At 36.2% G+C, this 15857-nt stretch overlaps 1 protein-coding gene across 5 annotated transcripts; it reads left to right on the top strand.

The window, feature by feature from the left end:
* Positions 1-5910: 5910 nt before the first annotated feature.
* On the top strand, positions 5911-14315 carry FES1 (Zinc finger C-x8-C-x5-C-x3-H type family protein). 5 transcript variants are annotated; one of them, XM_089625571.1, is made up of 6 exons: positions 5911-6318; positions 6395-6567; positions 6649-7598; positions 7710-7845; positions 7953-8025; positions 13865-14315. In XM_089625571.1, exons 1-4 carry the CDS (start codon positions 6053-6055, stop codon positions 7740-7742), a joined length of 1422 nt encoding a protein of 473 aa, XP_089481697.1. In that variant the 5' UTR covers positions 5911-6052; the 3' UTR covers positions 7743-7845; positions 7953-8025; positions 13865-14315. The 5 variants fall into 5 exon arrangements, with proteins under 5 accessions (XP_089481697.1, XP_089481698.1, XP_089481696.1 ...); XM_089625572.1 differs by having other exon boundaries at positions 13871-14315; XM_089625570.1 differs by having other exon boundaries at positions 7710-8025.
* The last annotated feature ends 1542 nt before the right edge of the window (positions 14316-15857 follow it).

Here is a 15857-nt window from a genome sequence, read left to right on the forward strand (position 1 = left end):
CAAATCTTCATGTATTTGCAATTAATAAAATATAATAATGAGTATTGTTTAATTTAATTGTAATATTATTAATGATATTTTTTTAATAATGGTTCATATAAAATATTTGCAATTTAAAAAAATTAAAGAATTAACGTCATCAGGTTGGTTTGATTCAACTCAATCTCATGACTATAAAAAACCAAACCAACCCGAAACACTTGCGGCTTGGATTGGTTAAAACCCGAACTTCTTCGAGTTTTAATGGTACGGTTTAATAAATAGTACGGTTCAATTTGTATCTTCAGGTTGTTTGGTTTGACGGGTCACATGAACACTTCTACAAAGAACATCAGCGCTCAAAGTATATATGGAGAAAAACCAGTGTAACAAACCCAAGGCTGAAATTCTCAAAATTTCATCGAGTAAACGTTCTTACAATACCCTCTCCCCTAGGTCGACCAGTCTTGTTGGTGAACTAGGCTCTACAACTCAACATGTCGGCCACTCCACTCTTGTGTACTGAAAGCCGCCGCCGGTGGCTTGACCCGCGAGGAGAGCCTCGAAGTTTCCTTTTGATTCCTTCATATGTCCTCAAACTTTATCGTCTCTCTCCATAATCTCTACTTTTTTATACGTGCTCCGCTGCGATGGCGGTCTCCGTCAACGTTCCTCCTCGACTGTGGGTGAGATTCTTACTTATTTTTGTGTATTCATTATTGATAAAGAAAACATGACATCCTATATGTGCTTACTAGTGCGTACTTTTGTCGTGGAATCTATGTGGCTCTGGTTGGTAGTTCCGGGTTAAAACAAAAGAAGCCTCAATTCTTATACCGGTTTCGTCGATCTCGACTTCGTGAAAGGGACAATCTTGCGGTTACAAGTTCGTGAAAGATTTGGGACAAGTTAGGTTACCCAAGTTTATTATAATTTTTTTGCGGGTACAAGTCCGTGAAAAGTTGGAGATATTATAGTTTACTCTCAAGTGTAATTTTCCATAAAAGTTTTTATGGAGATATTAGGCGTGTAGTACTCAAAGAGAAGATTTTGTATTGTTTGTTGGCCTCAAGATTTCCAACTATCGCTCACAAACTCTCGCTTAATATGCCTATGCCGGGTTTGAGGAGGTGCTCGTCTCCTCTTATTGGAGAATTGGTAGTCATTCTATGGTTTGTGGTTGTTCAAGCGATTATTTATGTCAGAGCTTATCTACTTGAGAGATAGTGATATGACTCGATCTTTTTAATATGTTTAATCATGCGATTAGGTTTTGATGGTTCTTCGACGTTATTATATTTTGTCGATCGGTTTAGTGATGTTTTAGTGTTACGTGGAGCAGTTTTTCGGTACCGTTAGTAGCTTTTGGGGTTAATGGAATTAATATTGATTAAAAAAAAGTCCCTCTAAGAAGTCTTAACCAACTGTGCCTAAAATAAAATCTTAACAAAAAAAAAAGACCAATTTATGGCGGTATGGATGCTTTTTTTTATTTATTAATTATTTTTTATCAGAAGGTATGGATGCTTTTGGTAATGAAGAAAGACCGTTGCCGAAATTATGAGGTTCAATTAATTGTTCTCACTAACCCCACAACGGAAAAATCTTCCATGACCCAACTAACCTGATTACTCGATTTCATTGCGTTTAATAGCATTTTTATTGTAATTCAATGCGAATGGTTGACTATGTTTGTTGTTTCACGACCAAAGTATTGGAAATCACACGTTCAAAATTCAACTGAAGTTGAGGAAAATATATGTGTATATATATAATTTGTGATAAGATCTACATCATTTTTAAGACATATAATTGCATTTTTATATGCAGGTGTCAGTCGTATTTGTTAAGTGAGTTGTGATTCCATGTGAATTTTTTCACCTCTTAGCCTGTACAATAAAAAAAAAAGGTTTATATTAATAAGTCGCATGTCAAACGCATTGAACTTGTATTACTGGCAGTATGCTCTAGAGTCTAGAAGCTAGACTTGAATTTGTTTTATTATATTTTTAAGGTAACAAAACCAAACTTAAATATAAAAGAAGACAAGCAAAATCTGGTAGATTTGTGGTTTAAGTTTCACAAATGCTTACTTGCCTAGTACCGAATTTTAGACAAAAAAAAAAAAAATGTGTTCACTCAAATGTAGTAATTGTGGTGAGGAAGTGCATGTTTCCATATTAGGCATTGTCAATCCCCACAGGCTTTCCTGAATCCCAAAGCCTATGGGCAACTATTTTTTATTTTTATTTTTAAAAGGGACAACTTAATATCTAGTAAAATCTTACATAGAAATTCATACTTTTCTTCTAACGTTATTGGAACATTTATTTCATACGTGAAATAAACATACACTAAGTTTATCTGTTGATGAATCGATCATCGAGCTCAACCATGATAAACAAAGAACAATGAACTCCGCAGCTAAAGGCAGTGTTAAATGACTAGTGTATGTGAGAACGTATCATTTATAGTAGGTATAGCATAGAGAGATAGACATTATAGCGGTTCTAAGCCAAAAAGAATCTAGTGTGGGTGAGTTTCCTACAGTTGATACTTTCATACATATATTATATACAGGGACGGAACCATGAATGTAAATTAAAAGAGGGTTAAAGTGTAAGAAAGAATTTAGGAGGGATTAAGTTGCAAATTTTTAAAATAAAATTAAAAAATTAAAAAATTAAAAAATGAGCAAAAAATATAAAAAAAATATATATATTTGAGGAAGGGCTTCAAGCCCCATAAGCTCAAACCGGCTACGTCCATGATTATATATGTATCAAATAAGTCCATAATTGTATATCTATCAAGTAAGTACTATGGACCACTTTCGCATTGTGGTATCATCTCGCTATATATGATATAATGAGATGATACCACAGTGCGTGATACAAGCACGTGGCCCATAGCAATATTGCAAGAGGCCTTAAGTCATGCAACAAACTCGCAACTCACTACTGCACAAATGTCTTTGACGATACTTTTGTTCACAAAAAAAAGTGTCAGTTAAATTCGAATAAACTACCTTATTACTCTCGCAGACTTATTTCTACTAGCTAGCATTGTAGATATTTATTCATGACGCTTCTATCCAAGCGTTGGTCCAACCACAAAATGTCATGTCTGAATGGCAATTTGAAGTTTGAACAACTTTCAAATGTGCAAAACACTTTCAACATCACTTTTTATATAAGCAAAGTTATAACCTTCTGCACAAACCGCAACACGCCATGTGGCGTGCTGCGGATTCAACGGTACTTCTATAAGAAGCAATGTTTAAGGTTACTTAAATACCCTCACTTGCATACCTTGTCTATTATTCTTTTTATTATTCTTCTCTTGTGTATCAGTAGTTGTTTCGTTGATTATAGTTAACTAGCCACTAGTTGTATTAACAATAACTAATAATTTTGTCCAAATAACTTTCGCATTAATTGTCAATGGCGGGACTTAATTGGATAAAATTGTCAATTAATTATTGTTGATAAAAATAGTGACCAATTAACTATAATAAACTAAATTTTGGCTATTTTGCAAACTTAAGATTTTTATATGACTATAACTATAAAACCCTAAATTTATTAGCACGGTTAAAATAATTATTAACACCTAATATTTTCACATTTCTTCTAAAATTTGATTCTGCCATTAAAATTAGATTTTTTTTTTTTAAGTATTTTACAAAGGCGTGAGTGCTATACTGTGCAAGATACATGTACATATTTGACTATATCCTTATAATTTGAATAGTTGGGTTACAATTTTAACTAAAGATAATCATTCGCGTGATATAGTTTATTAATTTATAAATTAAGTATTTAATTAGAATAGACTAAAAATCATAATTAATAACATAATAAAAAAGAAACTATGTATCGAATAGTCTTATACTTATCTCCAACTCACTCGATAATATAATTGGATTTACAAAATAGAGTTGAATTGTCTCCAATCAAACTCTATTTCCTACTCTATTATAGCGTTTGTAAATAAAGGAACTATATATCTGGAGTTCTATTATTCACCCACTCTATAATAGAGTGAAATTATACTAGTATTAAAGTGAAATTTGTTGTAACTAGCCAAGTTTGTCATTCTTATTGGGGGAATAGTCAAAGTTTCATTTATTAAGCAAATAACCCATATTTTCGGCTCAGACCATAACGCCCTTGGTTAATTCGCGAATAGGTTAATTTAATTAACATACTGGAGTGAGTTATGTTAATTAATTAACTTATTGGTTGAATATTAGTTTCTGATTTTTTTGTGAGTAAAGTTAATTTACTAAATGGTTGAATTCGGAATTAGGTTAATTAATTGAATGTTTTGAATATCAATTGACTTAAGTTATGATTTTTGTAAATTTTTTGTGAATTTCAAATCCTTCACGAATCAGTTAATTAATTAACCTAATTCACTCCAGTACGTTAATTAAATTAACCGATTCGCGAATTTACAAAGTGCCTCTCCTCAATCCCCTCCATCGCCGCCGATTTCCTCTCCGCCGCCGATTCCTCTCCCCCCGATGATTTTCGAGTCAATCTGAGCCGTCGATTCTCCGAGCATCGCCGCCGCCGGAGCTCGACGGAATCGACGCCGTCTATGGCGGATCTTGACGGCGTCTATGACGGATCTCGCCGGCGACGTTAGGGATCAGGAACGAGGATGAACGACGATTGGCGACGACACGGCGACGTGAAATGGATCGGAGGCGATCGGCGGCGTGAAGTGGATCGGTGGCGTGAAATTGACGAAGATGAGAACGAGTTTAGGTTTAGGTTTTGGGAAAATTGAGTTTTGCTCTGATATATGATGGTAATTTAGGTAGTGAAATATTAATTGGGTTATTCACTTAATTTATTCAAACGTGAGCTATTCTCCTAATATTGATGGGTTGATTGGGCTAGTATGCTCACTAAATTACTTTTATTAACATCAAAACAACTTTAAATTATTATAATTTATACATTTGATCTATAATTATATTATTTTATATAAAAAAAAATATCGAACTCTTTAAATTATTTTATATCATTCTTATCAAAATTTGTGGCCTAAAAATTAATTTTAACATGTTAAATAATAGAAAAATAAAAGAAAATAATTTTTTTTTATTACAAACAAACTTAAAAATTACATGACATAAATATATATATAAAAAATCATGAAAAAAATAAACTGCCAAGAATCTCAAGGATAAAACAATACATAATTAAAATTAAAAAAAATATAATGTAATCTTAGAACAAGTTTATGCAATATGGTTTTTTTTATATGTAATGTGATTTAAATTTTTTTTATAATTCATGTAGAATACATTAGGAAAAAAAATGATTGGATACAAAAGATACGAGTTAAGTATAGTATATGTGGGCTAAAATATCTTATATAAAAATTGTTAAAATTGTTTAAATACTAAGATGGATAAGAAATATGTTTTTGTGTGTTAAAAACAAAGTTTTGGGTTGGAGATAAAACAACGTTTCATTTGATATAAAGTTATAAACTGCATGATAGAGTGAGAAAAATTGTATTATAGAATTTTGGGTTGAAGATGCCTTAATTTCAATTAAATATGTAATTTAATTATTCAAATATTAAGAAAATAGTCTAACACATATTTATTTATCACGTTTTATCTTAATTTGAACTATTTTTTTTACAGTAGACTATAATTATAAGGATAATTAGGTCAATAGCCCACTTTTGGTTTTAAAAAATAGTCCACTCAGTTAACTTAATTTATTTTGATTTAGTGAATTATTTTTTAAATAAAATGAAACTTTGGTTAAAATCTTAAAAAAATCAATGAATTCGACGGATTGCAACAAATTATTTATAATTAATAAATTATAACGTAAATGACTATAATCTCCTTATTGAAATATGCTCGCAAATAAAAAACAATAAATCGTACGAGCTTGGTTCGGCTCAAGATGGGCATAAAGGCTTGAGCCGGTCTTGTTCATAGTTCATAGTACCACTGACCTAGGTCTGTCTCGGTCACACAATTTTCTTACCCTTATTACTGCTTTATGCATTTTTCGTTCATGTAAATGTTAGAGCAGACATGAAATCCGAGAGCCCAGGCGCGAGTTTGGGATCTGGGACGGCCATCGGAGGGAAAGTCGGCGACGACGCGGCGTTTCCCAGCGGAATCGCGATCGATCAGAAAATCGGCGAAACCGTTTCAGATACAAGCTCGACTGGAAAATCAATCGGAGGAAGCAATCACGGATTCTCTGGTAACGAGGCGCTTAAAAATGCCAAAACCTCCGACGTATCGAGCGACGATGGGAAAGCGCGTGACGTTCACGACCCGCAATCACTGTCAAGGTTTAGCCTTCATCTCTCGTTCTCCGAATTATCAGTAATTTCAGTTCTATCCTGATTATAAATTAGAATAGTTCAGATTGAGTGCCTCAGAGACGGAGGTTAGGGGAGTCGCCGAGATTCAAGGTCCGGCGATTAAGCGCGCGGCTCTGATCTGCGACTTCTATGCGAAAGGCTGGTGCATAAAAGGAACCAAGTGTCGCTTTCTTCACGTGAAAGATCATAAGAAGATTGATCTTCCACAGCTTGAAGGTATACGTGTTTATACAATGGGTATTCTCAAAAGCCTTTATAGGAAGAAAGCCTTGTATTAAAACCTTCATTATGTGTCAGGTTCAAGAGAAGGTAGTCAGGGATCGGGGTCGCCTAGGACTCGTAATCCGTTAACGGCCTCGCTTAGAAATAAAAGCTCTGATAATTTCCCCGAAGCAACAGCGCCCACGTTTGTTCCGAGAGAAGAAAATGGATCGTTTCCTCTCTTGAGAAGCGTCGAAGAACTGCCCCGGCCCCAACAGAGCCGGCCCTTCAGTTATGCGAACCCGATACTGAGCGATTCGCCCGGTTCGAGCTCAAGTGTTTCTCTCTCGGCGATTGGCGTTCTCTCGTCGAACGGTATCTCAACATGGAAAGGATCTTCGCTGCCATTCAGTTCTTCGTTGCTCCACGGGCCTTCTCAAATTTCGGGGCTGAAACCTGATAAGCCACCTCCGATGAAGCGAAAGGTTTCTTCGGATGATTGGGAACCCTCTGTCCCGTTCCGACCGTCGCTCTTGATTCGTTCAATCATCTCGATCCCGGAAAGTCAGTATGACCCTCTTCAGGACAGTATCGAGTTGCCCAATGTCGGAAAGGCTTTCTGTAGTCAAGGCTCGTCGGTCGTGAACACGATGAACCGTCAGAACAACGACGAAACAATGTCTGTGTCTTCTCACAACGCACACCAAGTGGAGGTCGTGGGTACAACCAGCAATCGCAAGCGCCAAAAACATGGGCTCAGGGACAGTTTACGTGTGAAAATGGAGAACGATGTCGTGGAACAGAGTGTGAACAAAGAATCGAAAGCAGTGAGGCAATTCCGTGTGGCTCTCATAGAGTTTGTGAAAGAGTTGCTGAAACCCAAATGGCGTGAGGGTCAGATAAGCAAGGAGACACATAACAAGATTGTTAGAAAGGCTGTCGAGAAGGTACTTAGCACCCTGCCAGAGGAACAGGTACCAACTACCGCTGAAATGGCTAAGCAATATCTTGCTTTGTCGCGTGGGAAAATAGATAAGCTTATTGAGGTGAGTCATTGATTCTTGAGAGATTTACAGATAAATTGGAAACTCATTGATTTTTGGGGTTTTGGGTGTTGACTTTCTTTAAGAATTTTATAATTTATGTTTTATTTACAGGGCTATGCTGAAATATATGGCAAAGGTTCTTAAGCCAAGTGTGATGTCTTTTGTAAAGCCAACAAAAAACGGTTGTTGGACTTCAAGAACGGTTTTGTTTGGGGCTCCTTTCACAATGTTTTGATGCTGAACTTTGGTACTCTCTTTTTTCCCCATGATAAATTATGAAGTAAATATCAAACCGCTATCTAAATGTCTTTGATACTTCCCAAAAGTTCCCTAAAAGGTTGTTTCATATGTTAGTTGGGCTTATATAGAGCAGCGCATCCGGCGACAAAACTTCAATAAAAGTGCCGTTCAGCCTCTCTTGGTCTTGGTACCTCTTTACTACCTTTAGTAAATCACTTAGACGCTCATCATTTCTTTTTCCATCACTGTTTTCTTATCTCTCACATTCTTGGTCTTGCAACTTTCGATACCATAAAATATAATACGTACCTATTGTGTTTTAAATAAATGTTGCGCGTATACCTTTTATTTGAAAATCGATCATACTCCTCTAATGTGTTTGTTGAATATTATAAATTAAACATTTTTTTTTTGAAAAATATTTTAATTTTAACTGTTTAATTAATAATACAACACAATTGAGGATTATGATCGATTGTCAAACAAATGGTACAAATGCAATATTTCATTAAAACACAGTGATACATATGATTGTTCCCTAGATATTATTAGGGAACTCAATTCACGTTAACCATAATTTGGTTTGTTATTAGATGATGAAATTCCTAATTTGCCCCTACTTAGGGTCTTATCATTTTCTCCCTCGCAATAAGACAAATTGTATTCCCGGTACAACCATGGCCATGATTAAGGCTTTGTTTGCACCTTCACCGTTGATTATGTTCATTAAAAAAGAAGACAACAACATACCAAACAAAGCCTTAAGTTCTCCATTACATTTCAGCCAAAATTGCACCAACTAAGTACCAAATTGCTTGACCATGCCCAAAGTTCCATGTCCGCCTTTGGTCCCTAACGTCGTCGCAACTACGACCCCATTCAACGCTTCCCATGCGAAGTTGGTTAGAATAAGGAATTGGTTAGATATGTGGGGTCGTCCCCATAGTGACGCCAAACCATAGTGCAGTAAAAAAACTGCCATTACTTTTTGACATAGTGCACTTTCACAGTCTCACGTTCCTTAACGAGATTGGCCGCACCTAATATGGGCTCGTGGGCAGCTCCACAACATATGCTCACTACGCACGCTCTTGCGGTGCCAGTTGCTGGGGATATTGTCGGCTTTTGGACCCCAATTTGCTCTTCACTTCAATGATAGCATTTGAATGCCCATCTTTGTCTCAATAGAGTTTTTTTTGCATGCTTCTATCTACTCCACACCTGTACAGATGTTCCCTTTTACCCATGATGCTTAATATTTATTCCAACCTTTGTTCCAATGTTTACAAAGGCATTTTTGAGGCACGCCTCAGAACACGACATTTCATGGGCGAGTTGAGGCTTAATACTTGTTGAGGCACGCCTTAGAACTAAGCGGTTAATGGGTGAGTTGAGGGTTAAGACTCCCCGAGTTTTTCACCTTTCATATTTTGTCAGTGAGGCGTACGCTCTAGAACTCACTCCTCAAGAAGTTCGCCTCGGAACTAGCCTTATTGGACGCAGTTATGTTTTTGGGCCTTTTAGAAATCCTTGAGAGAACTTTTTTAATTGCTTCTCCTCTTTGGTGTGGCGTCTTCCTCTTCTGCGCGGCTTCCTACGCCTTCTCTTATGTGGCATGTAAACTTCTTCCTTTAGTGGCTTGCGAGTTTCTTCTCTAGACAAGAAGTATTCCCTCGACCACTTTATGAGCCTAAGACTTACTTTTTTCCTTTGGTGGATTTAAAACTTGTGAAGAAACTTATGAAAATGGAAAAAGAAACATATACATGATATATAGTTTGTTATTTTTAAGGCTTATGCCTCAATGCACCTCAAGGCTTACACCTTGCCTCAGAAAAATCAGCTCGATTCCCGTTTACGTCTTTTTAAACTTGGTTTGACGGTTGCTCGTGCTTGAAATTCATTACATTTCGCTTTGTTTCCCAATTTAGTCTTTCGCAACAATTTAGGTTTTCTTCTTTTGTTAGATCTCGAGTGACCCTCAGAAGTGACTCCACACTCACCGAGCTCTTAGCCAACGCAATATCCTTGTCTGTTTCCTCTGCTACATCATCAACCCGCAGCTCAATATTTGGTTAGCCGTGGCGATGATCCTAGTTTATCGATTGATTGTCATGGGGCCTTCGTAAGTGTTGGCTTTATGTGCAGCTCCTTCAACTGTATGAGCATCAAGTCACTCGCTTACATTTTGCACGACTACAAGCTAATAAGTAGGAAGGGGCACTTTAACATGTTCTTCCATTTTGCATGAATTCGGGCTAGTAGTACGAGGGAGCACTATATTCTTCTATCATGGATATGGTTCCTTTTAATGCTCCTAATCCGGCATCATGCTCTTCAAGTGATGTGTCCATTTTGGAGCCATTGTCAAAGAAAGTGTCATGCTACCAATTTTAGAGTATCCAAATCATTGATGGATTTCGTTCATTATTCGGGAGGTGAACCAATCCCCCGATCCCTTTATTTTACTATGAGAGTAAACAAATTAACTTGACAAAATCTTTTCGTAAGTTCTTATGGCTTATTGATGACTTGTGAACATTGATAACATTATTAATGTACAATGTTCATGATTCAAGATGTGAACCAATCTCTCAATCACACTATTCCGCAAAAAATATACACTTAACTTCTGATCAAAGTTGATAATGATTATACGTTAATTCGAATTGCTTAGACCCATCAAGAGACCAATTGCCTAGCTCTATAAGCCAAATCACTTGGAGGCTCAAACCTCTAGAGGACGAAATTCTTAGCTTAGTTCCTCGGGGACACAGTCCCCGAAGAGAGTTAGTGGGCTCAAGGTTTGAGTCCTTGAATACTTGACCCCCTAAAGAGTTAGGTTAAGTTTTAAAGAACAACGTGTATGGTCGAGGCTAACCCAAAAGCTCGATTGTAGAGAACAAATTCTCCGCTCGAGCTAGCTCGACGGTAGAGAACAAATTCTCCACTCGAGCTAGCTTGACCTATTAAAGACTGGCTTACCCAAAAGCTCGACTGTAGAGAACAAATTATCCACTCGAGCTAGCTAAACTAAACCTATGAAAGGCCCCCTAGACTTAAGTGATTCAAACCCTAAAAATCTCCTTGGAAGCCTCCACCCCTTGAGTCTCTTTGATTTTCTTTTATTAATGCTCTTAACTGCAAAAATGTTCGTAGACCACAAACAAAGCATTATCTATAAACACTTTTTGTAGTGACACCGAAGCTCAAGTCCTCATTGATGTTGCACGGTGGCCAGTTTCTTCACTTACCCATAAAACAATAATAACTATGTTCACAATTGAGAGATGAACCAATCTCCCAATCACTCAACTATACTACCAAGAGAAAATTAAACTAATTAAGTTGACAAATCCTCTTATAAAGTTCTTATGACGCCCACCCTAATGATTTAGTAATGAGATCGATAGCACTATTAATGAACTTTGTCCATATTTCAATCATACGTCAAACTGGTGTGGGTGGACCAGCGCTTTCTACCCTACTTGGTCACCTCCGAAGTTTACTATTTTACTACCAAGAAAAAGAAAACTAGTTAACTATGACATATGATTTGTTTATTGAGGTGTGTTCTTGTTCCATGTTTCTCGGATTTTCCTTACTCTAGGTGTTAGAAGTGTTGGTCAAACTTACACGAAAGCTAGCTCAAGAATGGAGGACATCCTTGCCCATAATTGGACAACTAGAGTGTGGAGTTTATATGAATGAACTCTACAAGTGGCCCAACATAAAAAAATCAGGTCCGACTTGCTTATATATCGAGCCGATGTCAGCCAAGTTGAATTTTAATGGCGTTTGCTAATTTTTGTAAGTTGTAGAGCATTGATACGATAGCTAGTATTGGATTAAACTAATATTTGATGAGTGCTTGTTTGTTGATTTTCCTCTTCTTGAGATGCTGCTTGACTTGAGTCCATCCACTAAATTAGCGAAATCAACTACATTGTTTCCCATCGAAAACTCATGCATGGACTACTCTTTAGTATGCCAATTATAGTTCTAGTTACAACAATCTTCATGAGCCAAATAAAATGATCATTTTATGAACTATTCCCAATTTTTTTTTTCCGTATCATAATACACCTTTTTTAATTTAATAAATTCACTGCGAAGAAGTTAATATGATAACAAAAGCAGATTTTAAAAGCCTCAATACAAAGATAGATTTAGTTTCAAGACAAGTTAGACTCATTGATAAAATCAAATAAAAGCATTCATGTGGTCCAAATGCGTGTCAGATTTAGCAATTACCTAGTTTGGTCTAGTGGTAATTCTACGCCACCTCCAAAGTGGAGGACGTGGGTTCAACACTCAAAGATCAGGAGACCTCGACAGAGGAGCTTAAATATGTATAAGCCTAGATCTAACGGGAACTTCATAAAGGAACTCTTCAAGACGACTAGTATATCTTCAAAGACATAAACAAAACAATAAAAAAAACAAAACAAAGGACGAGAATAGAATGAAAATAGGAAGTCCTACTTCGACCAGTGAAAGAGCCAAGAGCCACCAAAGTGTTAGGAGAGTCGAGATGAGGAGCAAGGTCTAGAATTACGTTCAGGCGACCTGCACGTATCGTCGACAACTTCCTTGAGCTCCATCACACCCTTGTTTGGAAGTGCAAGCACTAGCAAAAGCGTCCACGCTCCTTTGACCCACTACGGGCCACCCGCCATCGACTTCCCAGATGCTACATTCCGCCATTGAGAATTGAACCACCAAGGTGTCGTCAAAATCCCCAGCGGAGGGATATACACGCAAAGGAATGGAGTTCTTATAGAACTCTGACGAATGTTGATAAGACCCATTTCATGAAGAATAATTAGCTTGAATTAAACAACTTTCTCGATATGGCCAACCTGCAAGATAGAATTATTAATTAGATTTCCTTCCGAGTTGTGGGGCCCGGCCCTTGTATCCAAGCCTGTTCAAATCATGTTTGCTGCATTGTGGTCTTCCTTTGAAGAGTCCAACCTTGTTTCTCCTTCCCTGTGGCCGAAAGATAATCAAGAGGGTGGCCGGAGCCACCGGAAAACTTAGCCCCAAGGGAGCGAATGAGAACTCAGAAAAACATGTGGCCGATGTTCTTCAATGAAAATCCTAGTATAGTTGCGTTCTCTATAGCTGTAGAACATCTTCATATAAGTGCTAAAAGGCTGTGATAAATTCTGGCTACTACGCTGTTTTCCGTTGAGGATATGAGATGTGAAGAAATGGGGTGATTGGTTAGAGAGGTGTGACGACTTGTTGTATAGAATATAGATTAGAGACAATGCCATTTCTCACATGCAAAACCTCGCCAACGCAAAACCATAAACCAGTATATGAGGTCTTCAACAACATTGATCCATGTAGTAACTCTGAGATTGGCTTTGAAAAAGAGTGCAAGAGCTTCCGAAAAAGAGTGCAAGAGGTCTTCAACAGAACGATACTATTTTCCTGGCTCAACCACTATCGGTTCTTCTCTCTAGTATGAGAAAATGTAAAAGTCTTGAAATTGTTGAGCCCGGTGGTCCAGTTGGCGGGCTTCCCGGGCTACGGGCTTGACTGCATACAAGGTCCGAAAGGGAGAGGGACGAGAAGTTCTTTGCCAAGTCGACATGGGAATAGGCATCCTTTTGCAGGCCGATCTCCATTGGAGGTTGTCTCATGAAAACTTTGGTTTATTGATATCAAATATCAAGTTTCTATTTTTTTTTTTTTTTTAATTTTCTGTATCTACAGTCATGGTTGTTACTTGTGCCTGTAAAGTCCATGTAAGGAAATCAGAAGAGAATAGATTCATGTGATAAAAAAAAAAAAAAAATTTATGTGATTGCTCGTGTCATTTGTAATGTAGGCAAGTAAGTTGATATGATCCTAATGACCTTGTAGACTTATACGTGCCTATCACTAAAACGTTACATTGTAAGAGATCTTTATTAGGGTATATAAATTAATATTAAAAATAAAAGAGGGGGTACAGATTATAACATGCCTTGGATTCTAGACTCTGACTGAATTGAATTTTTTTTTATTTCTAGCTGCAGGTAGAAGTTTCAGCTAGTAGGCAGATGGACATTTAAGTTTTTTAATAATCAGTTTAAGCATATATTATTTATTTATGATCTTTCTATACTAGATCTTGCTTAAATTAGACACGGGCAAAGCTTTGTAGTAGTTTGTAAATCTTAATGTAGTTTTGTTTTAGATATCAATATAATATGGAGGTATTTAAGCCCCATTTATCAATTTAAGCTTCCCTTTATTTATTTAAGATCTTTTGGTACTAGATCTACCTTGTAAATTAGACACTGGGATTGGGAGAGCTTTGTAGCATCTATAATTTGTAAAACTAAATGTAATGGTGTTTTATTTATAAAAAAAATGTATAGTTTTCTATATCTGTAAATTTAGATGATATTCAGCAAGAAGCTATGAGCTTATTCTCACTAAAAAAAAGTGAAAAAATGAGCTTGTTTATTTAATTATTTATTTGCAGTTTTGAGATTCCAATCATACATCAGGCATATTCTACGTGAGTTACAATCCAGCGTGTTGACAGCACAATGGGTAAATAATCTCAGCATCTGGACACCATTAATGACATAGAATTTTTTAAATGAATGTCGCAAATTCGATACATCGATGCTTTAGTCTAGTTCATATAGCATCTGGACACCATAGTAACCATAATTCTCATTGTTAAGCTCATATAATATCTCATTGCCTTGGGAGCGATTATGGCTGGCTTTCGTTTAAGTCATTTACATATCATAGTAGTATTTACAATCCGCTATTCATAGTTCAATAAAGAATGTGTGTCAAAGGTCATTTCAAAGTTTCTTGGTCAGACGAGAAAACCTCAGAGTGTTTAAGTGTGGGAACATTGTACGAGTTTATAAGAAACTTTTTTCGACCTCAAATTGAAATGAGAGGGAGGTATTAATTTATAGAGCGGAAAAATATATACCACCAAGGAATCAAATTTTCTTTTATAGAGTTAAATACACGTGACCGACAAGGGTGGTCTAAAAACCAACACATAAAAACAAGGGTTCATTCGGAAAATAAACAACTACAACGTTTGACATTGCTAAATAGTCAACATTTGGTAAATTTTAGGTAAATAGTCACTTTTAGACGTAAATTTTAGATAAATAGCCACTTTCATATACCAAACTTAGTTATTTACTTAAGATTTACGTCTGAAAGTGGTTATTTATCTAAGATTTATCAAACGTTAACTATTTAGCAGTGTCAAACATTTAAATTGATTATTTTTCTAATTTTTGTAAAAACAAAGCTCAAAACAAATATGGTTTGCCTAAAAAATGAAAAAGAAAAAACAAACTCATTACAAACAAAGCCTTTTATAAGATGCCAAAGTGATGGAGAATATTTCTTTTGTGGAAAATATGGCATATCTGTTTCAGGCTCTTAGCACATATCTGAGTTTCTATTAACTAATTTCGATAAAAAAAAAAAGTTTCTATTACCTAAAAATTTATACTTATTATACCAAGCAAAGAGAGATGCACAAAATCTTCTCTAGTCTTAAATGTAGTATTTTTCTCTTTTCCAATTTCTATGCTTATTTTGATTACATTCCATATTTTTTCTTTTTCATAATGATAAATTATTATTCCTACGTAGACACCTAAAAATATGGTTACTACAATTGAATATATTAGGCGTCTCATTCCACTCAAACACGATCATAGCAAACATCTTACTCTGCTTCATTCTTCGATCTCCATTCTAATAATTTTCTCTCATTCTCAATGAAAGAAGAAGAAAGAAGATATATCTTTTGTCGGCGAAAGCTTCATGCAATAGTCACACGAAAGACTCATTGTACTTCCCGGGATGCGGAGAGTGCGAGACGAGGCTCAAAGCCTTAAGGACAGAGAATCATCTCTCCTTCAATACGGAATCGAATGGTTTGTGACCAATACACCTTTGACATGTATCTCTCTCCCTTAGCCTCGTCAAACGCGTCAGAACATAACGATAATGCATATTACCAAGTCGGCT

The sequence above is a fragment of the Urtica dioica genome, chromosome 9, assembly GCF_054948205.1.
Source record: "Urtica dioica subsp. dioica isolate 48M chromosome 9, U.dioica_male_clone48M_v1_H2, whole genome shotgun sequence".
NCBI classification, from domain to species: domain Eukaryota; kingdom Viridiplantae; phylum Streptophyta; class Magnoliopsida; order Rosales; family Urticaceae; genus Urtica; species Urtica dioica.